Here is a 27,124-nt window from a genome sequence, read left to right as displayed (position 1 = left end):
ACTTTTTAAAGAATATTTTTGAAGAGGACTATAAGAGGCGTGGATTTTTTAAAGAATATTTTTGAAGAGGACTATAAGAGGCGTGGACTTTTTAAAGAATATTTTTGAAGAGGACTATAAGAGGCGTGGACTTTTTAAAGAATATTTTTGAAGAGGACTATAAGAGGCGTGGACTTTTTAAAGAATATTTTTGAAGAGGACTATAAGAGGCGATTCACATTTATATATAGCTCCCATATATATTTTCGTCCGATTTTATGTAAATGGTTCCGGGAAGTCCCTATATAATTTTCGATTTGCACGAAATTTTCCATAGGGTACTAAATTGAGTTTTGAATGATGTGTGTCAAGTTTTGAAAGAATCGGTTCAGATTAAAATATTACTCCAATATATATTTTCTTCCGATTAAAGGCAAATGGGGCACCAAAGACCCTATATGTCTTTCGATTTACACGAAATTTGGCATAGGGTACTGAATTAGATCCCGAATGATGTGTGCTAAGTTTCGTGAAAATCGGTTCAGATTTAGATATAACTCCCGTAAATATTTTTATCCGATTTTTTGAAAATGGTGCACCAGCGCTCCTATATAACTTTCGATTTGAACGAAATTTTGCATAGTGTACTGAATTGAGTCTTGAATGATGTGTGTTAAGTTTCGAGAAAATCGGTTCAGATTTAGATATAGCTCCCATTTATAGTTTCGTCCGATGTTATGTAAATGTAAATGTTTGCACGAAATTTGGCATAGGGTACTGAATTAGGTCGAGAATGTTGTGTACTAAGTTTCGTGAAAATTGGTTCAGATTTAGTTATAGCTCCATATATATTTTCGTCCTATTTAATGTAAATTGATTGACGCAACGTACTGAAATTAGTATTCCTTCGAAGACGTATGTTAGGATACATATGTAGAATATGCCCAAAGTGGTGATGGGTATCATATAGTCGGCCCAGTCCGATTTTACTACTTTCCTTACTGGTTAAAATAATACTTTTTAAGGGACTATAAGAGGCGTGGATTTTTGGAATAATATCTTTTCAAAATATCAAAATGTTTATATTAAAACTATTTACCAATTCCACCTTCCCATCTCTGTAGCGAATATGTCAGTTATGTTTTATTTTTATTAGACAAGTGATATTTAATATGAGTGTATGTATTTACGGTAATTACGATAAAATGAAAAACTTTACGAGCTCTCTTTTATGTTTTGTTTTTTGTGTTCACGACATTTTAATGCTAACGAACATGATGGGGTGACAGCGATAGCAACAACAACAACAACAATAATCGAGTAAAAAATGTAACAACAAAAGTTCATCATCAAAGTATACACACGAAGTCGAAGAATGTTCGTTTAAATTTTAATTTACATAAAAATTCGATATACAAATTTGATTTTCCTAGGAATTTCTTATTGAAAATATTTGTAAAGGCTTGAAGGTAGACATCTGTATGGCAGATGATGATTGAAAATGGCGAGAAAAAAACATTTATTTGATTTGTTGTTGTTGGTGTTGTATTAAATGTCATTTAGTTGTATTTTCATTTCTTTAATTTAACACTTGTCTCGCCTTATATTTTGAACAATCTTTCATTTTTCTGAGCGTTCCGAACATCTGATCTTGTTGGTATTTCCTAAAAATGTTCAAATGGTTATTAAAGCACAGCTGAAAGCAAAGGATGTAAAAGGCGGGGTCGTAATCAACAACAATTATTGGCAGAAGTTCTGCTGCTGTCTCCAATTGCTGATGGTGGGGGAGTGAAGTAGGTGGGAGGGTTGTGTTTTTGCATTTGCACCAAAAATCCTTACGCACTCGTTTAATATCGCCAACATCCGTATTTATTGCGAAAAGGGTAACTTGTGTTAAATGTGTATAATTGCTTGCTTCGGAAGTGGGGTGGTTAGGCATGGAACCACATCCCAAATCTAAATACAATTTAGTGCAGGCAAAAATATTAAACGTTTTAAGAAATAGGATTTTTTTCAGAAAAAAAATTAATCTCATTTTCTGTTAACGAAAATACTACTTAAGAAGAAGGGTTAGCTTGGTCCTGCAGCACCATTAAATCGTCTTTGTACTGGAAGTTCTGAGTACACAGAGATAAAATATAAAAATGGCAATAGTAACTAAAATATATAAATGAGGGTAAAATAAACCGTTCCGAATGTTGATAACCTCCACCGTAGGTGGACATTCAGAACAGCTGAAATCGATCTGAACTTTTATGTAAAGATTATGTCAGGTTATGTCAGGTTATTCGGTATGAAGATTTGGCAATCTACAAAAACCAAAAATATAAAAAAGGGGCCATTTCGCTTGAAGACGTGACCAAAATTCATAAAACACTGCATAATGAGGGGTACCGTAATGTGGGGTCTACCCTGAAACTTGCGTCAATATTGATCATTTTTGTTATAAAGATTTTCTAGCCAATGATAATACAAATCACTAAATGACAGTCAATTTGGTTTAAAACGTTTGGGAGACCCCATTATATGGGGTAGGGATAAGTAGTCGAGCGCAAAAGTCGACTTTTAGACTTTTCGATTTTGTCTCTGACCAAAAAGTCGATTTTTAGACTTTTCGATTTTTGCCTTTGACTAAAACGTCGACTTTTCGATCTTTCGATTTTGTCAAAACTGTTCAAAATCGATTTTCGACTTTTATCAACTAAAGCAAAATCGATTTAGAAGAATTTTGCTTTTGTTTGCTTATTATAGCAATTCTCTCATCTACTGGAGTGCATCTGGAGACGAGATCTTTTATTCTCCTGGTTATAAATCCGTAGACAAATTCATGTCTCGTTTCATGGCAGCTATAATACAGTGCGTAATCGTCTGATTTACTTACGCCAGTCCCTTTCCATCGCATTTCCTGTAAGGCAATAATATCGGCTTTGTATTTCTTACGCAAAGCGTACGCAAATTCTAAGAGCAGATTCGTAGATCGTGGTCCGTTTGCGGGGGTCGTCAACAGTAGTGGGGTTTGGTTTTCTTTTTCGTTGCTTTATCATAGTAGGAGGGGGTTTCCGAGTGTGGGAAACTAACCCGACGCCTCCACTTATTTTTTATAGTTCTTATAGGTGAACTCGAGACACATATCAGCTGACTATTTCGATGGGTGATGAAAATAGCTATCCCAGGTGACACCGCGGGAAGGTCAGTGTCCACAATTGAAATGAGCGTAAGCAAATTCTAAGAGCAGATTCGTAGATCGTGGTCCGTTTGCGGGGGTCGTCAACATTAGTGGGGTTTGGTTTTCTTTTTCTTTGCTTTTTCAAAGTAGGAGGTGTTTTTCGAGTATGGGCAAATAGCCCGACTATATCTTAAATACTGTGAGCTCTATAATGATTTCAGCAGAGTCACTGGCAGACATGGCTAAATTGACATATAATGTTATTCTGGTCAAGTAACCTAATCCCTATGGTGATTATTTCGAAGTGTTGCAAAGAAACACACACATACATGGTTCTCTTAAAATTATGCTAACAAAATATAATATATATAGATCCTACAACCCTTAAAAAGTATCCTTAACATCCTGCATTGTTATGACCCTCAAAAAATAATAATTTTTTCATACCTACACTTGTGATGACCTTGAACAATATTCCCAAAAAAATTATGTTTAGATTACCCTCAATAAATTAGTCTACAAATGATCAAGATTATTGTCGATATGATCTACAATAAATATTCTTAGAAATGACAGGCATATAGTCTTGAAAATTTATTCTTAAAAAACCCTAAGAAAATATTCCTTAAAAGTCAACTGGTAGACCTTCGAAAAATAGTTTGAAACATTACCCTCCATTATGTGATGTTCATTTAAAAATTTCTCAAATCGGTCAGAACCATTAAATGGCAATTATCAAACCTTTACAGGACCTTTATATGGAAAAAACTTAAAAATATCCAAACTATGACGGGACACGCCTTTTAGTCCTGGATTTTTTTTAAATCCACGTCTTTTTTGTCCTGGAAAATTGCTCTTTAAAAAAGCCACACCTTTTTAGCCCACGCCTCTTATAGTCCTTGAAAAAATATTTTTTAATAAATCCATGCCTCTTATAGTCCCTGAAAAATTATTCTTTAATAAATCCACGCCTCTTTTTGTCCTTGAAAAAAGATTCTTTAAAAAATCTAAAAACAAATTCACTCTTATGACTCAGATAGTCTCAGAAAATATTCTTAGAAATCCACGATTATAGTTCAGATGGTCTTTTATAAATATTCATATGTATAACATGATTGGTCTTGATTTTTTTTTTCAAATCAAGTTTATGACTTCTTTATAATTTACATATATAATTTATTTTAAAAAAACCTTCGTTTATACCTCTAATAATCCTTCACAAAATATTGTGAGGGCCTCCAAAAATTACTTTTACAAAATCTGTGTTTCTGACAGTAATCGCCCTCTGAAAATATTCCTATAAAATGCACGTTTATTGCTGTCATTTGGAATATATCTGAAGGCATTCAAAATTGAAATTTTCCTCCGTAATAACAGCACCAATTAATATTTTCTTTAATTCATGAACGAATTTCAATATAAAAATGGTTCCCTAATGGTTTCGTATAAAATACCTAATGATGGCATATTTACGAGGAAAACGAAACCTTCATACCAGTTTCCACAAAAACACACACACACACATCTAAATATAAATTGCTGATATTACGCAGAAAAGCTCACGCACCCACTAATGAATAAATCTTTAAGGCATTTAAATTCTATTCGAAATGCTCACGTACGTACCAATCAAGCCAATATGGTGGGGCAAAACAGCACACACACAAGCGCATATATCAAGCCATATACACATTCATGTAAATACATGGGAAGCACGCAATGGAGAATGGGCAAACTACAAATTCCATTCACCTAGCTCGGCAAGTACCCACCTTCCTCCATACTCGTACATACATCTGTACTACGCATCCCAGGCATTTTGCAATTTCACGGACGCGGTAGATGAAAATCACAAGATGACGATGAACAAATTGAAAGGTCCACATCTGTTGTTCGATAGCAATTTTCTCATAAGGTAGTAGGTGGGTAGAAACGGGGCAGTATGTGTGGATGGTGATGCTGTTTGTTGGTGGTGGTGGTAGTTGGGTGATGCTGGCAACGATGATGATGATGATGGTTGTTGGCGTCGCACGCTCAACTAACTCGGAATCTCCCCTTCCGATATACGTAAAATGCATTTAATTTTGTTGTTTGTATGTACGTGGTAGTCCTGGATAAAATATTCTATAAAAAATTCTCGTTTATAGAAAATCCACGCCTCTTATAGTCCTATAAAAAAATATTCTTTAAAAAATCCACGCCTCTTATAGTCCTCTTCAAAAATATTCTTTAAAAAATCCACGCCTCTTATAGTCCTCTTCAAAAATATTCTTTAAAAAATCCACGCCTCTTATAGTCCTCTTCAAAAATATTCTTTAAAAAATCCACGCCTCTTATAGTCCTCTTCAAAAATATTCTTTAAAAAATCCACGCCTCTTATAGTCCTCTTCAAAAATATTCTTTAAAAAATCCACGCCTCTTATAGTCCTCTTCAAAAATATTCTTTAAAAAATCCACGCCTCTTATAGTCCTCTTCAAAAATATTCTTTAAAAAATCCACGCCTCTTATAGTCCTCTTCAAAAATATTCTTTAAAAAATCCACGCCTCTTATAGTCCTCTTCAAAAATATTCTTTAAAAAATCCACGCCTCTTATAGTCCTCTTCAAAAATATTCTTTAAAAAATCCACGCCTCTTATAGTCCTCTTCAAAAATATTCTTTAAAAAATCCACGCCTCTTATAGTCCTCTTCAAAAATATTCTTTAAAAAATCCACGCCTCTTATAGTCCTCTTCAAAAATATTCTTTAAAAAATCCACGCCTCTTATAGTCCTCTTCAAAAATATTCTTTAAAAAATCCACGCCTCTTATAGTCCTCTTCAAAAATATTCTTTAAAAAATCCACGCCTCTTATAGGCCTTGAAAAAATCTTCTTTAAAAAATCCACGCCTCTTATAGGCCTTGAAAAAATCTTCTTTAAAAAATCCACGCCTCTTATAGGCCTTGAAAAAATCTTCTTTAAAAAATCCACGCCTCTTATAGGCCTTGAAAAAATCTTCTTTAAAAAATCCACGCCTTTATAGGCCTTGAAAAAATCTTCTTTAAAAAATCCACGCCTCTTATAGGCCTTGAAAAAATCTTCTTTAAAAAATCCACGCCTCTTATAGGCCTTGAAAAAATCTTCTTTAAAAAATCCACACCTCTTATAGGCCTTGAAAAAATCTTCTTTAAAAAATCCACGCATCTTATAGGCCTTGAAAAAATCTTCTTTAAAAAATCCACGCCTCTTATAGGCCTTGAAAAAGTCTTCATTAACAAAAATCTTCTTTGAAAAAATCCACGCCACTTATAGGCTTTAAAAAAATCTTCTTTAAAAAATCCACGTCTCTTATAGGCATTGAAAAAATCTTCTTTAAAAAATCCACGCCTCTTATAGGCCTTGAAAAAAATCTTCTTTAAAAAATCCACGCCTCTTATAGTCCTCTTCAAAAATATTCTTTAAAAAATCCACGCCTCTTATAGGCCTTGAAAAATATTCTTTAAAAAATGTTCATCTCCAAAAAACGAAATTTTTTAAATTTCCCCCACTGTTCCATTTCCGTCCATTAGAATTCTCCAAATGTCTCTCTCCAAACAACAACAAACATCGGTAATGTTTCACGGTAACTCATTTACACGTACGCACATACAAAGGATACACGGCGATGAAATTGTTCAGGACTATCAGCGTCACCACTAACAATAACCACCTCCATTTCCTCAAAGTCCATTGCCAAATTACAACAGCAACACCAACATAACTTCGATGGGGAAAAAATTGATTAATGTGTTCTATGGCAGATTAAAGATGAACATTCACACACACATACAAATTTGGCCATTAAACATCGATTCGAGTCATACAACACATGAAGAATGTATGCCTCGTAATAAATGAAGGAAGAAACGAATGAATGACTGAATTCTGGAACGTTGGCTGAAGAATTGCAAAAATTGGACTCAGCGAATCGAAGAACAAAATGAAACGAATCTTCATGGTCATTCATCAGTGGTGTGACATGAAAGTGGTATGGATGGACGGATGGATGCAATGCCACCAAAGTGTTGTTGCTAAAAAAGTCATATAGAAGACATTCCATGCCATTGATATGTGGAAGAGATTTGTATTGCCGACCGACCATTTGCCATGACAACCATGGCAAATAGCTTCGAAGATATTTTTCAACTTTCGTTTTTTTTGGCTGGTTGGTCAAAGTTGTTTTTCATTAAAAAATAACTCATTTGTCAATGGCAAACATTTTGATAGTTGGGTGATGTTAGGAATTTTTAGATGGATGGATAGGGAGAAACCCGGGAAGGAGGATACAATTTTTGTAAGGGCTGGGGTAGCATAAATCGTGGATTTAAAGAAAAAAAATTGTCAAGGACTTTCATAGGCGTGGATTTTTAAAGAATATTTTTTTCAAGGATCTACACAAGGCGTGGATTTTTTCAAGAATATTTTTTCAAGGATCTCTACAAGGCGTGGATTTTTTAATGAATATTTTTTCAAGGATCTATACAAGGCGTGGGTTTTTTAAAGAATATTTTTTCAAGGATCTATAAAAGGCGTGGATTTTTTAATGAATATTTTTTCAAGGATCTATACAAGGCGTGGATTTTTTAAAGAATATTTTTTCAGGGATCTCTACAAGGCGTGGATTTTTTCAAGAATATTTTTTCAAGGATCTATACAAGGCGTGGATTTTGTAAAAAATATTTTTTCAAGGATCTATACAAGGCGTGGATTTTGTAAATATATTTTTTCAAGGATCTATACAAGGCGTGGATTTTGTAAAAAATATTTTTTCAAGGATCTATACAATGCGTGGATTTTGTAAAAAATATTTTTTCAAGGATCTATACAAGGCGTGGATTTTTTAAAGAATATTTTTTCAAGGATCTATACAAGGCGTGGATTTTTTAAAGAATATTTTTTCAAGGATCTATACAAGGCGTGGATTTTTTAAAGAATATTTTTTCAAGGATCTATACAAGGCGTGGATTTTGTAAAAAATATTTTTTCAAGGATCTATACAAGGCATGGATTTTTTCAAGGATCTATACAAGGCGTGAATTTTTTCAAGAATATTTTTACATCGTTTTACAAATTTGGATAATTTTTTTTATAATTCCAATAAGAATTCGCATCAGCATCATTATCATCCTGCTCATTATCCTCGTGGTTGCCTTATCATTCCTGTCATTACCAAGGGATTCCAATTTGATTTTCCATTTTTCAATTACAATGGGTTATAAATGTGAATACTAACATATCACATTTGAATATTACCGCGGATCGTTGTATACGAGTGGGTGTGCGTGTCTATTTTATCTGTGAATTTTATCATATGGCGGCTGGGTGCCACAAATGTCCTTCTCTTTTTTGTGATGAACAATTATTTTGGTTCGACATAAATGTAGGAGTTCCTATTAAGATTGATTGTTTGTGATGGTAATGATGACGATGCTGAGCTACTGAACTGATGGGGTTCCATGATGGTGATGCGTGTGTGTGCCTGTGTGAAAAATAGTATTTGTAACATGTGCGTTATTTTACGGATTAAAATGCGAGTAAATTAGTTCCTACCAGTTCAGCTTCCCTTTTCGTCCCCGTAAAATAATTTTTCGCTGTATTTAAGCTAGGCTGCTGGGATAAAATTCGTTTCGCTGCAAAGCCTTTTTAGCGTTAAATATTTTCTTCCTTTTCGCAGCGCGTCCGCATGTTCCGCATTCATTTATTACTATGGTTTCATCCGTTACTAATGCAGTTGTAATTGAATGCCAATGAGGAAATGAAGCAGAAAAGGGTGAAGGGTATGTGCAGGGGCACAGTGTTTTGAAAAAGGAACAAATTTTTCAAGTAATATAAGAGACGTGGATTTTTAAAGGAATATTTTTTCAAGGCTTATAAGAGGCGTGGATTTTTAAGGAATATTTTTTCAAGACTTATAAGAGGCGTGGATTTTTTAAGGAATATTTTTTCAAGGTTTATAAGAGGCGTGGATTTTTAAGGAATATTTTTTCAAGGCTTAAATGAGGCGTGGATTTCTTAAGGAATTTTTTTTCAGGGCTTATAAGAGGTGTGGATTTTTGAAGGAATTTTTTTTCAAGGCTTATTAGAGGCGTGAATTTTTAAGGAATATTTTTTCAAGGCATATAAGAGGCGTGGATTTTTTAAGGAATATTTTTTCAATGCTTAAATAAGGCGTGGATTTTTTAAGGAATTTTTTTCAAGGCTTATAAGAGGTGTGGATTTTTGAAGGAATATTTTTTCAAGGCTTATTAGAGGCGTGAATTTTTAAGGAATATTTTTTCAAGGCATATAAGAGGCGTGGATTTTTTAAGGAATATTTTTTCAAGGCTTATAAGAGGCGTGGCTTTTTAAGGAATATTTTTTCAAGGCTTATAAGAGGCGTGGATTTTTTAAGGAATATTTTTTCAAGGCTTATAAGAGGCGTGGATTTTTTAAGGAATATTTTTTCCTATAAGAGGCGTGGATTTTTTAAGGAATATTTTTTCCTATAAGAGGCGTGGATTTTTTAAGGAATATTTTTTCCTATAAGAGGCGTGGATTTTTTAAGGAATATTTTTTCCTATAAGAGGCGTGGATTTTTTAAGGAATATTTTTTCCTATAAGAGGCGTGGATTTTTTAAGGAATATTTTTTCCTATAAGAGGCGTGGATTTTTTAAGGAATATTTTTTCCTATAAGAGGCGTGGATTTTTTAAGGAATATTTTTTCCTATAAGAGGCGTGGATTTTTTAAGGAATATTTTTTCCTATAAGAGGCGTGGATTTTTTAAGGAATATTTTTTCCTATAAGAGGCGTGGATTTTTTAAGGAATATTTTTTCCTATAAGAGGCGTGGATTTTTTAAGGAATATTTTTTCCTATAAGAGGCGTGGATTTTTTAAGGAATATTTTTTCCTATAAGAGGCGTGGATTTTTTAAGGAATATTTTTTCCTATAAGAGGCGTGGATTTTTTAAGGAATATTTTTTCCTATAAGAGGCGTGGATTTTTTAAGGAATATTTTTTCCTATAAGAGGCGTGGATTTTTTAAGGAATATTTTTTCCTATAAGAGGCGTGGATTTTTTAAGGAATATTTTTTCCTATAAGAGGCGTGGATTTTTTAAGGAATATTTTTTCCTATAAGAGGCGTGGATTTTTTAAGGAATATTTTTTCCTATAAGAGGCGTGGATTTTTTAAGGAATATTTTTTCCTATAAGAGGCGTGGATTTTTTAAGGAATATTTTTTCCTATAAGAGGCGTGGATTTTTTAAGGAATATTTTTTCCTATAAGAGGCGTGGATTTTTTAAGGAATATTTTTTCCTATAAGAGGCGTGGATTTTTTAAGGAATATTTTTTCCTATAAGAGGCGTGGATTTTTTAAGGAATATTTTTTCCTATAAGAGGCGTGGATTTTTTAAGGAATATTTTTTCCTATAAGAGGCGTGGATTTTTTAAGGAATATTTTTTCCTATAAGAGGCGTGGATTTTTTAAGGAATATTTTTTCCTATAAGAGGCGTGGATTTTTTAAGGAATATTTTTTCAAGACTTATAAGAGGCGTGGATTTTTTAAAGGAGGCGTGGATTTTTTAAGGAATATTTTTTCCTATAAGAGGCGTGGAGTTTTTAAGGAAAATTTTTTCCTATAAGAGGCGTGGAGTTTTTAAGGAATATTTTTTCAAGGCTTATAAGAGGCGTGGATTTTAAAGGAAATTTTTTGCAATGCTTATAAGAGGCGTGAATTTTTAAGGAATATTTTTTCAAGGGGGGTTTCAAGAATATTTTGTAACGACTATAAGAGGCGCGTATTTTTGAAAGAATATTTGTTAAGTTCTTTTTAAGGACCTTTAGTTTCCCCTTAAGTTTTCCCATTTCGTACCACTGTGAAATTTAGTTCAGATCTAGGACGAATGAATTTCATGCAGGCAGCGTAACAAATTTTGCGGCATAATATATTGAAAACACGAACACACACACGCAAATACGATTCTATCTCAATATGTTACCTAGTTACCAAGTAGTAGCGATTGCTGTGATGTTGAGAAAAATTATAGTGGTGGTTGGTCGTTCGCTAGGGTCGCATAGCATCGCAAATTACGATAATCGTTTTTATTGATTGGAATTATTGCATTTGCCAGCTACTTATTGATGTTGTAGATTATTTTCTATGGCAACAATATCGTGTAATGTGTGGTAATCGTTACGCCATTTCCACAAATATTTTGCCACGCTTTTCCATCCCCCACCCTAGGCCTTCAATGGATTTCAGGTTAAAGTGGCATGTGATTTTTATGTGAATTGAAATGAATTTTGAGCATTTTTCGTTCATTACTTGCGTAAATGTGGTACACTTCTCATGGATAATTAGAAATTTTCCATATGAAAACTTTGCGTGTAATTAAAAAATATGTTACATTTCTTCCATTGCAGTTTGTTTAAATCGGAAGTGGGTGTTTGTGACTCCCGCTCTCCTCCATGTTTTAATTTTATGATAGGATTTCTGATTATTCATACAACTGCTGATTGTGCTGCATTTTTCTCCCACGGCTAAGGGTGATATCAGAATGCTAGAATATTTACCAATCAATATTTTCTTTTTATCTCTGTATCCGACTTTGTGGTTTTATTATTCGCAGTGGTTTTATTGCCTTGTAATATTTCTGAAGCCATTAAATTTGGGATTTGATGAAGCAATAAATTTATTTATGATTTATTAAGGCCTCGAGGCAAGGCATGTTTGTATATTTTGATGTATTAGCTTATTTTTATTCATAGCTTTATAGGCATTTGGAATAATGAAGGGAAGTTAATAAAATGTTTGCAATAAAAATGTGGAGAACAAGATACAAGTAAAACTTCATGCACAATCAGGAATTAAGGAAACAAATACATTTTTATAAATAAGTAAAAAAAAGTCGTTAAGATCGGGCAGGTTGAACTCTCTCCTCTACTCTCCACCGGGCAAAGATTTTTTAAGAATAATTTTGGTTAGAAGATGCGTGGATTTTTTAATGAATATTTTTGGAAAGGTTAGAAGAGGCGTGGATTTTTAAAAAAATATTTTTTCAAGGATCCCAAAAGGCGTGGATTAAAAAAAATATTTTTTCAATAATTCCAAAAGGCGTGAATTTAAAAAATATATATTTTTTTCAACGATTCCAAAAGGCGTAGATTTTTTAAAGAATATTTTGCAATATTTTTTTTTACAGGAAGTTGGGTCTTTCTTTTCTTTCTTTAGCTGGCTTGTGACAGAACATTTGTTTCATAAACAAAGCATAAAGAAAATTTCCAGGCGCGACGGTCTTGTGCGCAGCTTTTGTGGCATTTGTGCCTTTTGAGCTGGGCATCCTTATCCATTCTCACAACATGACCTAGCCAACGTAGTCGCTTCAGGTCAATGCGTCTAATAATGCCGATGTCCGAGAATTGATGGTACATGGTTCATTCGACGACGCTATTCACCGTCCAAGCAGATTGGTCCATAGATCTATCGGAGAATTTTTCTCTCAAACATCTCAAGAGCTGCCTCATCTACTTGCGCAAGTACTCATGCTTCAGATCCATATAACAGCATGGGTTGTATCAGCGTCATTCAGAGTTTGAGTTTGGGTGGCGGGAGGTGGCCTAGTTTTTCAATTGCTTACTTAGACCATAGTAGCATCTGTTGGACAACCTCCTTCTCCGAAACTCAAAACTGATGCCATTATTTTGTTTATGGCCGTACCGACGTATATAAAATCGTTCACTACCTCAAAGCTCTAGTTTTCAAGTTCCACAGTTGGTTCGAATACTCTGGCATTTTGCGCGTTGATAACAGTTTGGTCTTTTCGCCATTTTTTCAAAGGTGGCTATTAACGATCGCAATGTTCGACCCATTATATCGATGTCATCGGCGTAGGCGAGTAACTTGTGTTGTTTGGTGTACAGATTGCCATTTCTGTTCACCTTTGCGTCTCGTATGACCTTTTCCAGCAGGATGTTAAAAAAGGTCACACAACAAACTGTCACCTTGTCTGAATCCTCGTTCGCTATTAAAAGGCTCCGAGAGGTCCTTTCCGACTTTTACTGTTGATCTAGTTAAAGTTATGCTGCATAGCCGATTTAATTTTGCAGGAATGCAAAACGCAGACGTGACTTTAATCACCTCTGAGCGGATAGGGCTCTCGAATGTGGCTTTATAGTCGACGAATAGGTGGAATGTGTCGATGTGTTTTTCGTGGGCTTTTTCCAGGATTTGGCGCAAAGTGAAAATCTGGTCAGTGGTGGACTTGCCAGGTCTGAAGCCGCATTGGTATGTTTCAACAATGTCGTTGACCATTGGCTTCAGTCGTTCACACAGCACTCTGAATAGCACTGTATATGCCTTGGGAAGGAGATATATTCTCTATAGTTGACACATATCGCCTTGCCTCCTTTTTTGTGCACAGGACACATTCTTCTAGCCAAATTGTACTAATCAGCTGGTGTATGCTCCTAACCAGCATCGGACCACCAGTCTTGAATAGCTCGGCTGGTAACCCATTGGCTCCTGCTACTTTATTGTTCTTTAGCCGATTAATTGCTATTCTGACCTCATCTTGGTATACACTCTATACCGCCATCTCTTATTGGTTCTAGGATATCCTCTTCAGCGCTACTATTTGATACCAGAATTTTTTCAAAATGCTCCTTCCAGATCCTCAGCACGCTGTCTGTATCTGTTACCAGGTTTCCTTTCTCATCTCTACAGGAGGATGTGCCTGCACCACAGCATTCGGTTTTTACCCGTTGGTAGAATTTTAGGACTTCATTCTGACTCCTGTACATGTCGATTTGTTAATGCTCACGTTTTTCTTGTTCTTTCTTCTTTTTTCTGAAAATACGTTTCTCCTCCCTCTTTCGTGCTTTCGTCAAGCAGGTGGGTAAGTTGAGCGGAATAGGCTTCTGCTTTGGTAACTTTTGTTGTTTGTAGGGAGCTTCTTTACCATTGTGCTTCTATCTATATCGGGACAAGGGGAGCTTTCGTCAAGCAAATGGGTAATTTGAGAGGAGTAGGCTTCTGCACCTTTGTGTTTGCTACATTAAGACGAGTGTGAACCTTGGCTACCTTATAGCAGCTAAGGTTCGCACTCCGAATAGATATTCGTTCCACGGATCGATCGAACGCCTAAAACACTGGATGAATGCCTTCCGTCTATCACAACATGGCCAATTTGATTTCTCGTTGCTTGATCAGGAGAAATCCTGGTGGCCTTGTGTATGCCAAGATGCTTGAATCTGGTGCTGCTAACTACCATGTTTTTTTGCTGTCGCGAAGTCAATCAACCTCATGCCGTTGTCGGATGTTTCTTCATGGAGGCCTAATTTTCCGACGGTGGGGCCAAAAATATTTTCCCTTCCGATTTTTGCATTAAAATCTCCAATCAGAATTTTAATGTCATGACCGGGGCAACTAAAATCTCATCTTTGTCTTCCGTCGGAGCAGAATTTGTGGAAGAAATTCGCTTTTATGCGGATTATAATAATTCGCTCATAGACGAGGTCTTTTATTCTTCTGTTAACCATAAATCCGCAGCCAAATTCATGTCTCGTTTCATTGCACCTATAATGCAGGGCGTAACCATCTGATATACTTACGACAGTCCCGTTCAATCGCATTTCCTGTAAGGCAATAATATCGGCTTTGTACTTCTTGAGTACAACTTGTGCACATTCCAAGTACAGATTCGCAGATCGTGGTCCTTTATACATTTGCGGGGGTCAAAATTAGGGGGTTTGGTTTTCTTTTTCTTTGCTTTTTCATATTAGAAGAGGTTTTCCGAGTGGGGGCAACTAACCCGACGCCTCAACCCATTTTTTTATAGTTCTTATGGGTGAATTCGCGGCACATATCAGCTCACTATTTGAACGGGTGATGAAAATAGCTACCCAGGTGACACCGAGGGGAGGTCAGTGTCCACAATTGAGATGAAAGAGGGACCACGATACGCCATATTAGAGCCAATCAGATCCGTTGGTTGGTATATATCATCCCCTACGCCACCCACTTAGTGCGCATAGTCCCTAAAAAATATTTCGGTAGTTTAGTAGACCTTGAATTGCCCGCAATATTCATTATTATCCGTTCATCTCTGTCATCAAAGACCTTCACATTTGTCGGAATCTGGGGTTTTTTGGTCTTGGCTTCTTCCAGATGAAGTCCAACCAATGATTATTTATCAGTTTTGAACTTTTATTTAGCCCCAGATATATTAAGCGAACTAATTGTATATTTTTTTACTTCTCCTTTCTAGAAATGCTCGCCGTTGGCCCCTGATGATAGATCCGCAGGGTCAGGCCAATAAATGGATAAAGAATTTGGAAAAAAATAATAAACTTTGTGTTATACGACTTAATCAGCCTGACTATACGCGCGTCTTGGAAAATGCCATACAATTTGGTTTGCCGGTACTGCTGGAAAATATTGGCGAAGAATTGGATCCACTGCTCGAATCGATTTTACTCAAACAGCTGTTCAAGCAAGGCGGAGCATTGTGCATCAAATTGGGCGATTCGGTTATTGAGTATAATCACAATTTTAAGTGAGTTTCGAAAAATGGAACAGGATACGAATATGAAATGAGAGGGGTGTGGATGTGGTGTAAAGGATATAATGAGCCAAAGGCAGGAGACTAAGAATTCGATTCTTATATTGGGTTTTATTCATATACCCTGGCTCCGCACCCCAGATCAATTGTAGCTCACTTTATTTTCTCTGTTCTCAATACGTTCTTCTCTTTCAGATTCTATATGACAACAAAACTTCGCAATCCGCATTATTTACCCGAAGTGGCGGTCAAAGTCACTCTGCTGAATTTCATGATTACCACACAGGGTCTACAGGATCAATTGCTGGGCATTACTGTGGCACGTGAACGTCCCGATTTGGAGGCGGAAAAGAATACTCTCATTGTTCAGGGGGCGGAAAATAAACGAATGTTGAAAGAGACCGAAGATCAAATATTGGAAGTTCTATCATCGGCTGAGAATATTTTAGAAGATGAAACTGCTGTGCAGGTCCTTAGCTCAGCCAAAGCATTGGCCAATGATATTAACGAGAAACAGGTTATCACCGAAGCCACCGAGAAACAAATTGATACGGCACGTCTTAGTTATGTCCCCATTGCGGAACATTCGACAATTTTATTTTTTACGATTGGTAAGCATATATTTATTTTAAATTTTCACAGATTTTGGATGGATTTTTTAAGCAAATTCCTCTCAAGGACTGTCGAGCTATAGGTGAGAAATAAAAAAAATATTTTCTCTCAAGGCATATAAGTGCTCTAAGCGTCTAGTAGTTAAATAATATTTTCTCAAGTACTATCAGAGCTTCCTGCCGTAGAATTTTAAAAGCAATATTTTTCAAGATTTAAGCGTGGATTTGAAAGAAATATTTCCTAAAAGACTATCCGAGCCATAAGCTTCGATCTTGAATTGATATGTTCTAAAAGAGTATCGGAACTACAGGCGGTGATTTTCGGAAATATATATGGATTTTTATCTTCCCGCATAAGTAGACTGTCACTCAGTTTGCAAATTCCTCAAAATATTCGTCGGGGACTCCTCTCATGGTCGGAATAAATTTCCATGCCGATTTATCCATGTCCTTCCGTATGTCTGCTTGTCGAAATCTGGTTGGAGCTCCCAATATTTATGACAGAGCTTAGAAATTTTGTTCATACATTACGACTTCTCCTAGGATGTTTGGTATTAAAAAGGGATTATATCAGTCCAGATATTGGAGTAGCCCCCGTATAATGATACCGCATCAATATTCGGTATTTTTGGGAGCTTGGCTTTGTTTTCCAACCAAATTGGCTGTAATTCAATACTTTGGTCTCTCATGGAGTATCAAATCTTCCAACCAAATATTATCCATAATGGTCCATTATTTAGAGTTGCCCCATATAATGGCACCTCCAAAATTTTGACCACGAATTAGCTTCAATTTCGTATTTTGGCTACTCAATTGGTGTCAAATCTTACTAACAATTTGAATATCGTTAATATCCATATTTTGCTCCCAGTTACGCCCCCTTTCCAATATTTTGAAGGTTATCGCCGCATTATTCGGTATTTTGGAGAGTTTGAGTTCCGCTAAAAGTTATCTCCACGTAACGCTACCTCCAAAATGTCGGCATTTTTGTCATGTTTTCCAACCGAATTGCATGTAATTTTGAATCCGCATAGCATATTTCAATTACATAAGTTATCAATATTGACCGACGTTTCAGGGTAGACCCCGTATAACGTCACCCTCCTATTACTCGATATTTTGGGGACTTTTGCTACGTTTTTCAAATAAATTGGCTCTTATTTCATATGTTGGCTTCTCACTGGATGTCAAGTTTTTTTAACCGATAATTTGTCCTTCTCCCTGCCCAAATTTATCAATATTGATCCAATTTGCAGGGTAGATCCACAGGGTAGATAACATTACCCTCCTATTACTCGATATTTTTGGGACTTTGGTCACAATTTTTAAATCGAATCGGCTCTTACTTTATATTATGGCTTCCCACTGTGTGTCATTTTGTAGTCCTTGAAGAAATATTCTTTAAAAAATCGACGCCTCTGGTGTCCTTGACGAAATATTTTTTAAAAACTCCACGCCGTATATAGTCCTTGAAGTAATATTCTTTAAACAAATCCACCCACCTTTTGTAGTCTTTGAAAATATTCTTTAAAAATCCAGACTTTTTATAGTCCTGGATTTTTTACATCAACGGCTTTTGTAGTGAGAATATGTTGGTCCACTTGTCATTTATGCCCTCCGCATGTTGGTTGGGTACTATAAGCAAAGTTCGGCCGAATTATTACTTATTTTATATTCTTTATATATGTTTCTTTCCCTTTTGTCGAAAAAACTAATTGCCTCTGTATTTAATATTCCATCTACCAATATAATTGAAACTCTTCATTTTCATCTTCATCTACGAACATAAACCCCAAAACCAATATCCTGTTCTATTTCACAAAAGAGCTATTACCCCTTACCATTTACTTGATCTATTTTTGTTGTTGATTTTCATCTTCAAGCCAACCCCCCAATATCCCTATTTCACAAAAGAGTTGGAACCCAAGTGAGTTTTCAAGGATGTTACTGTAACGTCCTCAGTGGCTCAGTTGGTTGCTGGTTGTATGTCTGTATGTTGCACAGCTTTTGTTGTCTAAGTGTTTATAGTTTTTAATTTCCGCTTTATTGTGCTACTGATAGGTTAACAGCTTCCAGGCAATGGCTGACTATGGAGGCAGGAATATACGTCGAGAGAAACATTGTTGGAAAATGTTGAGAAAGTAGAAGATTTTCGTTCAGATATTTTACTTTTGTTTGTCTTGCACTAGAGAAAAAATCAGGTCTGTGGTGAACTGTGGATTATGGTCCTCAAAATTTCCATGCGTCTTTTAGTGCTTTAAAAATATTCTTTAAGAATTCCACGCCTTGGTCCTTAAAAATATTCTTTAATAAGTCCACGCCTTGGTCCTTAAAAAATATTCTTTAAGAAGTCCACGCCTTGGTCCTTAAAAAATATGCACGCCTTATGTTGGTCCTTGAAAATATTCTTTAAGAAATCCACGCCTTATGTTGGTCCTTGAAAATATTCTTTAAGAAATCCACGCCTTATGTTGGTCCTTGAAAATATTCTTTAAGAAATCCACGCCTTATGTTGGTCCTTGAAAATATTCTTTAAGAAATCCACGCCTTATGTTGGTCCTTGAAAATATTCTTTAAGAAATCCACGCCTTATGTTGGTCCTTGAAAATATTCTTTAAGAAATCCACGCCTTATGTTGGTCCTTGAAAATATTCTTTAAGAAATCCACGCCTTATGTTGGGCCTTGAAAAATATTCTTTAAGAAATCCACGCCCTACGTTGGTCCCTGAAAAAATATTCTTTAATAAATCCACGCCTCAGTTGGCCCTTGAAAAAATATTCTTTAATAAATCCACGCCACAGTTGGCCCTTGAAAAATATTCTTTAAGAAATCCACGCCACAGTTGGCCCTTGAAAAATATTCTTTAAGAAATCCACGCCCTATGTTGGTCCTTGAAAAATATTCTTTAAGCAATCCACGCCCGATGTTGGTCCTTGAAAAATATTCTTTAAGAAATCCACGCCCTATGTTGGTCCTTGAAAATATTCTTTAAGAAATCCACGCCTTATGTTGGTCCTTGAAAATATTCTTTAAGAAATCCACGCCTTATGTTGGTCCTTGAAAATATTCTTTAAGAAATCCACGCCTTATGTTGGTCCTTGAAAATATTCTTTAAGAAATCCACGCCTTATGTTGGTCCTTGAAAATATTCTTTAAGAAATCCACGCCTTTTATGGTCCCTGAAAAAATATTCTTTAAGAAATCCACGCCTCTTATGGTCCCTGAAAAAATATTCTTTAAAAAAATCCACGCCTTTTATAGTCCTGGAAAAAATATTCTTTAAAATGTCCACGCCTTTTACAGTCGTGGAAAAAATTCTTTAAAAAATCCACGCCTCTTTTGACAAAATATCTTCTCTAAAAAATCCATGACTTGTTTTAGTCCTGTGAAAAATATTCTCCTTCATTTACAAAAAAAAATTAATCTCACAGTTGTGAATGCGTGCTTCTGACACCATGTCAAGCCAGCAGGATAATATTTAAAGGTCCTGTCCTCAACTAAAATTGAAAAAAAGGAATATTTAAAGAATTTAATTTCCGTTATTTTAAATACAATCACATATCTGTCGGTACTTAGTGGAGTATATGTATGTAATTTAATCTATTTCTGTTATGTGCTATTGGAATTTAATCCTCTTTCCCACCGTCCCGCTTATCATCTGCTGTTAGTAATTCCAATTAAAATTCGTTACAATTTCACAATCATATCCGCCGCTTATCAGTAGTACGCACATATTGTGTGCGTGTGTGTGTGCTTGTGGCTTACAAATGAATGAATCGATGCATTTCGTAAAAATGTCTGCGGTTTTGGGATTGCATTTGAAATGTCCAGCACCCAATCAAGTGATAGCTCTCCACCCGGGGCCCCCTACCACCTTTGTACAACATTTTTCATTCTATAACCACGACATTCAAGTGTCATTTAGCATTTTAACAAATCCATTTCATTTGTCCAACTGTACCTCCGCTCCACTCCGTCCGTCAATCCAAATGCCATTTTACTTCGTATCATTGCATTTGGTGGCAGCGGATTTACTTGCTGGCACTTGGCTGGGGCCAACCATATGGTTCGTTGTGGACTCAGCCAGTCATCCCGCCACCCAGCCATCGTGTATAACATTATTATCATTCTAAATTAATACTCGAGAATGAAAAATCTCATTAATTTTCATTACAGTTGAATTGGCCAACATCGATCCGATGTATCAATACAGCTTAGCCTGGTTTGTGGGTTTGTACACGGCCTCCATTGATAATACGGAAAAAGTCGATGATATTGTGGAGCGTTTAAAGGATTTGCGGGCACATTTCACCTATAGCCTGTATGTGAACATTTGTCGGAGTTTGTTCGAGAGGGTAAGTGCGAAGTTTATATATTTTTATAAAAAATTACGATACGATTTCAGAAGATGCTTTAAAAATCGTAATATGCTTCATAATACTCCAAAAATATGCTTGAAAAAATCCACGCTTGTAGACCAGATTATTCTTCTTTAATATATACACGTTTGGATGCCAGCAGCCTTGAAAAAATCTTTAAAAGATTCCGCTTGGATGCCAGATAGTCATTGAAAAAAATTCTCTAAAAAATCCAAGTTTGGAGGTCAGATAGTTCTTAAAAAATCAAAGCTTGAAGACCAGATTGTTTTAGCAAAAAAATATATAAAAAATCCAAGCTTGGAGGTTAGATAGTCCTTGAAAAAATTCTATAAAAATTCACGATTGGAGGTCATATAGTCCTTGAAAAAAATCTTTAAAAAATCCACGCTTGGAGGTCAGATAGTCCTTGAGAAAAATATTTTAAAAATCCACACTTGGAGGTCAGATAGTCGTAGAAAAAAAATATTTAAAAAATCCACTCTTGGAGGTCAGATAGTCGTAGAAGAAAAATATTTAAAAAATCCACGCGTGGAGGTCAGATAGTCGTAGAAAAAAATTATTTAAAAAATCCACGCTTGGAGGTCAGATAGTCGTAGAAAAAAATTATTTAAAAAATCCACGCTTGGAGGTCAGATAGTCGTAGAAAAAAATTATTTAAAAAATCCACGCTTGGAGGTCAGATAGTCATAGAAAAAAAGTATTTAAAAAATCCACGCTTGGTGGTCAGATAGTCGTAGAAAAAAATTATTTAAACAATCCACGCTTGGAGGTCAGATAGTCGTAGAAAAAATTTATTTAAAAAATCCACGCTTGGAGGTCAGATAGTCCTTGAAAAAAATTCTATAAAAAATCCACACTCTATGACCAGATTCTCCTTGGAAAAAACTTTATTTAAAAAATCCACGCTTGGAGGTCAGATAGTCCTTGAAAAAAATTCTTTAAAAAATCCACGCCTGGAGGTCAGATATTCCTCCAAAGAATTTTGTTTTAAAAATCCACGCTTGAAGACCAGATTGTCTTTGAACAAATATTCTTAAAAATCTGTGCTTGGAGCCCAGATAGCCCCTTGAAAAATATCCTTTAAAAATACACTCTTGGAGTGCAAATAGTCCTTGAAAAAATATTTAAAATAAAATAATTTCAAAAATCCAGTTTGAACTTCAAAAATGTCTCTGAGTTCATTATATCTGCCAACGCCTGTACTTGTAGCTGTCATGTTAATATAAGTGTGTGTGTTTTTATTTTTTTCGATTTTATATCCCTGTCCACGTTCATTGGCTCAGTTGTGGCTAATTAAGTTAATTAACAACGGCACAAAAAAATATTCAAATTAATTTGAAAAGTTCACATAACCATTGCATGGCTGTCCGCTGTTCGGAATTGTAAATTGACATTATGTAAATCGGCTTGTGGGTATCTATAGTGACCATTTGTTGTTTTTTGTGTTATTTATGTTGCTCGTGACATTTGTCATTTTCATTTGTAACATAACTTAATTGCAAATGTGGAGAAAATTGTAATTGAACCACTATAAGAGCCATAGAAAGTTTCTAAATGAAAATTGAAGAAATTTTCATTAAAAATGTTCAATTAATAAGGGGAAAATAGATTTTCTACCCGACGACAATCCAAAAAAAAAAAAAAAAAAAAAAAACTTAAAGTCAATTTGGTTGAAAACCCTGACCAAACACTCTCTAAAGATCCGAAATTGAACAGCAGTGATAAGTGGAAAAAATATCCAAACCTGCTGAAAAAATATTCATTAAAAAAATCACACCTCTTATAGTCCTTTAAAAATATCCAAGCCTCCTAAAGTCTTTTAAGAAATTAACGTCTCTTATAGTCCTTTAAAAAATCCACGCCTCTTATATTCCTTTAAAAAGCCTCTTATAGTCTTTTAAAATTCCAAACCTCTTATAGTCCCTCTATATAGCCTTTAAAAGATCCAAACCTCTTATAGTCCCTCTATATAGCCTTTAAAAAATCCAAACCTCTTATAGTCCCTCTATTTAGCCTTTAAAAGATCCAAACCTCTTATAGTCCCTCTATATAGCCTTTAAATGATCCATACCTCTTATAGTCCCTTTTTTAAAAAATTCATGCCTTATTTAAGTCCTCTTGAAAAATATTCTTTAAAAAAATCCACGCCTTATTAATTCCTCTTGAAAGATATTCTTTAAAAAATCCACGCCTCATTTAAGTCCTCTACAAAAATATTCTTTAAGAATCTACGCCTTATTTAAGTCCTCTACAAAAATATTCTTTAAAAATCTACGCCTTATTTAAGTCCTCTTGAAAAATATTCTTTAAAAAATCCACGCCTTATTTTAGTCCTCTTGAAAAATATTCTTTAAAAAATCCCCGCCTCATGTTGGTCGTTGTAAAAAAATATTATTTAAAAAATCCACGCCTCTGATGGTCGTTGGAAAAGATATTCTTTAAAAAATCCACGCCTCTTATAGTCCTTGAGAAAATATTTTTGTAATAAACCTAGTCCTTCTCTTATAGTACGTTAAAAAGGTTACTCTATAATAAAATTATAAAGTAATTTTTTAAATTTTAAATATTTTTTAACTTTATTTATCCCTTCAACATTATTTAATTTGAAATATGAGTTTGTATGTGTTTTTTTAACGAAAGATATTCCATAATTTTTTTTCTCCGAACTACAATCGATTTACTGTGTGTTGGTTTTTTTTGTTGTTGTCATTCCATTCCAATTCCCTTAGTTTTTCCATTAAAAATTGCAACTTTCACTTACATGTCAGATGTGATGCTGGATGTTGTTGTTTTTGTTGTTGGTAGGGTTGCCTGGCTCTAGGATATTGCATAAAATTGAAATTATATGTATTTCACAGAATGAACCCAAAAAAAGTAGGAAAATAGTAAAATGCAATTTTCATCACTGTCAACTCAGTCAAGTGGAAAAATAAAAATTCCAAAGAATTCAATGTGCATTCAGTCGCACACACACACAAACACAGATACATGCAGATAGATATGAATATGTCTAAAATGGAGGTCGGAAAAAGGTAGTAATGCAAATAAGAAACGGCATGCATGTAAACATTTTTGAAATCAAATAAAAAAGGAAACCAATAAAAAGTGGCAAGGCGGAGCCAAACCAGGGTAACCTACGGTCCCCATCAGAATCCTAATGAATATCTGCAGCACATTATTCATTATGTTTAAATTTTAAAATTGATAAAATAGGAATTTTATTTTGCGAATTTGGTACTCAATTTGCCACTGCTCTCGTCTCTATCCCCTCCCTTTCTACACCATTCATAGCTGCTAAACATATTTAAAGTCTTAGATGCTCTGTAGAACTACCGAACCCCGAACACATTTAATGTCGACAAGGTGGTAAATACTGGAAAATTTATTTTCATCTTTTTGTTTTGTGTTGTATAACACAAACACATGAGTAAACACACATACATACATCTATCTTAGATGTATATATCGAAATACCTGTACTCCTGCAGAATACCAAACCATACCCGGATGGATGGACGAATATAAATTGCATCGGTTATACATCAGAGATCTGGTATGTGTTGTAAATAAAACAACAACAAAAATATGGTTGAACAGTGGTTTTGTATGAATAAAATAACCAAGACTTTGAGAGGCGTGAATTTTTAAAGATTACATTTTATAAAATATTATAAGAGGCATGGACTTTTAAAGAATAGTTTTTCAAGGCTTATAAGAGGCGTGGATTTTTAAAGAATAGTTTTTCAAGGCTTACCACAAGGCGTGGATTTTTAAAGAATAGTTTTTCAAGGCTTACCACAAGGCGTGGATTTTTAAAGAATAGTTTTTCAAGGCTTACCACAAGGCGTGGATTTTTAAAGAATAGTTTTTCAAGGCTTACCACAAGGCGTGGATTTTTAAAGAATAGTTTTTCAAGGCTTACCACAAGGCGTGGATTTTTAAAGAATAGTTTTTCAAGGCTTATAAGAGGCGTAGATTTTTAAAGAATATTTTTTAAGGCTTATAAGAGGCTTAAAGAATAAGGCTTATAAGAGGCGTGGATTTTTTAAAGAATAGTTTTTCAAGGCTTATAAGAGGCGTGGATTTTTTAAAGAATATTTTTCGAGGCTTATAAGAGGCGTAGACTTTTTAAAGAATATTTTTTCGAGGCTTATAAGAGGCGTAGACTTTTTAAAGAATATTTTCGAGGCTTATAAGAGGCGTAGACTTTTTAAAGAATATTTTCGAGGCTTATAAGAGGCGTAGACTTTTTAAAGAATATTTTTCGAGGCTTATAAAAGGCGTAGACTTTTTAAAGAATATTTTTCGAGGCTTATAAGAGGCGTAGATTTTTTAAAGAATATTTTTTGGAGGCTTATAAGAGGGGTAGACTTTTTAAAGAATATTTTTTGGTGTATAAAGATTTTTTAAAAAATATTTTTTGGAGGCTTATAGAGGGGTAGACTTTTTAAAGAATATTTTTTCGAGGCTTATAAGAGGCGTAGATTTTTTAAAGAATATTTTTTGGAGGCTTATAAGAGGGGTAGACTTTTTAAAGAATATTTTTTCGAGGCTTATAAGAGGCGTAGATTTTTTAAAGAATATTTTTTCGAGGCGTAGATTTTTTAAAGAATATGTTTTCGAGGCTTATAAGAGGCGTGTATTTTTACACCCTTCACCACACTGTGGTACAGGGTATTATGTCTTTGTACATATGTTTGTAACAGGCAAAAGGAAACGAGATAGACCCATAGTTCCTTTTGAGAATGTATGCATGTCCGTCCGCCTGTCCGTCCGTCTGTTGGTGTTAAATTGTAAACAAAGTACAGGTCGCATTTATAATCCGAATTGGATGAAATTTAGCACAGCTCATTTATTTGGGCCAAGGACGAACCCTATTGAAATTGGGAAAAATCGGTTCAGATTTAGATATAGCTCCCATATATATTTTCGTCCGATTTAATGTAAATGGTGCACCAAAGTTCGAATATATGTTTCAATTTACACGAAATTTGGTATAGCGTACTAAATTAAGTATAGAGTGATGCATGCTAAATTTCATGAACATCGGTTCAGATTTAGATATAGCTCCCATATACATATAGTTTCGCCCAATTTAATGTAAATGGTGCACGAAATTTGGAACAGTGTACTGAATTGAGCCTAGAGTGATGTCTGCCAAGTTTCGCGAAAATCGGTCCAGATTTAGATATAGCTCCGATATATAGTTTCGTCCGATTTAATGTAAATGGTGTACCAAAATCCCCATATATCTTTCGATTTACACGAAATTTGGCACAGCGTTCTAAATAAAGTCTAGAGTGATGTGTGTTAAATTTCGCGAAGATCGGTTCAGATTTAGATATAGCTTCCATATATACTTTCGTCCGATTTTAGGTAAATAGTGCACCAAAGTCCTTATATATCCTTCGATTTGTACGAAATTTGGCATAGCGTAATTAATTGAGAATGATGTTGTAAGTTTCGGGAAAGTCGGTTCAGATTTCGATATAGCTCCAACATATACATATGTATTTGTCCGACTTAACATAAATGGTGCACTAAACTCCAGTTTGTTCCATTAACTCGAAATTTTGCAAAAACGTATCAAATAGATACTTGAATGACGTTAATGCGTTTTGTTGATATTGGTGCAGATGCAGCCATAGCTTCCATATGTATTTCGAACGGGTGCCCGATTGAAGCCTTTCAAGAGTATTCTTTAAAAAATCCACGCCTCCTGAAGGCTTTCAAATGTATTCTTTAAAAAATCCACTGTTCCACATCATTTTGCAAGTTATTTACTCCAGTTGTATATATAAATAATGTATGTATATCCTCTTCGTTTTATACTCACACATACATACATATATATCTACATACATATTTGTACATTAGTATGATTTGAGTTTGGTAAAGTGCACCTGACTGAAGCAAATGCAGGTGCCCGCCCGTGTTTACCCGTACGAGTGTGCTTGTATAAATACGAATATTTATTGTAGGCGTATGTGTGTGTGTGTTTGTTTGTAGTTGTGACGAAATGAAACACTACAAAAAGGCGGATGTGCGCCATTTTATGCACTTTAAAGTCTTAATTGCTGCAAATGATGTTAACGCTTACTTTGCTCTCTAAGTGGTTTTAATGGAAACATTATGAACAACAAAATATATTTATATTTGTATATATGTATATGGACGAGATGTATTTATCTAAAATGTAGTAGGAAGGAGGAATGGGGCGCAAAAGACAGACAGTGGCTGAGTTAGTAAATGACAGTTGGACAATTGAATAACAGCAGTTAGTGTATGAAAACAAAAACAAAAAAACAACAACTATTTAATTCTGAACAAAAGACATTACTGCACTATCTTTGTCATAATTGTAGGTAGGATGTGTAACTCCTTGTTATATACCGCACACTATATTCTGTATAATGTATATATCTATTTT

At 34.8% G+C, this 27,124-nt stretch overlaps 1 protein-coding gene across 1 annotated transcript in view; it reads left to right on the top strand.

The window, feature by feature from the left end:
- The window catches only part of LOC133327174 (dynein axonemal heavy chain 7), a 90,398-nt gene that overhangs the window by 21,206 nt on the left and 42,068 nt on the right, over positions 1-27,124 (top strand). Inside the window, exons 21-23 of the mRNA XM_061535741.1 lie at positions 15,410-15,697; positions 15,899-16,314; positions 20,492-20,670. Of these exons, the coding sequence (XP_061391725.1) occupies positions 15,410-15,697; positions 15,899-16,314; positions 20,492-20,670 (883 nt within the window). The remainder of the gene's footprint in view (positions 1-15,409; positions 15,698-15,898; positions 16,315-20,491; positions 20,671-27,124) is intronic.

The sequence above is a fragment of the Musca vetustissima genome, unplaced genomic scaffold (assembly GCF_032173495.1).
Source record: "Musca vetustissima isolate MV318-11 ecotype Yass unplaced genomic scaffold, APGP_CSIRO_Mvet_v1 utg64588, whole genome shotgun sequence".
Classification (NCBI taxonomy): Eukaryota; Metazoa; Arthropoda; class Insecta; order Diptera; family Muscidae; genus Musca; species Musca vetustissima.
The sequence above is the reverse complement of the archived record's forward strand: the minus strand, read 5'-3'. Positions and strand labels throughout refer to the sequence as shown.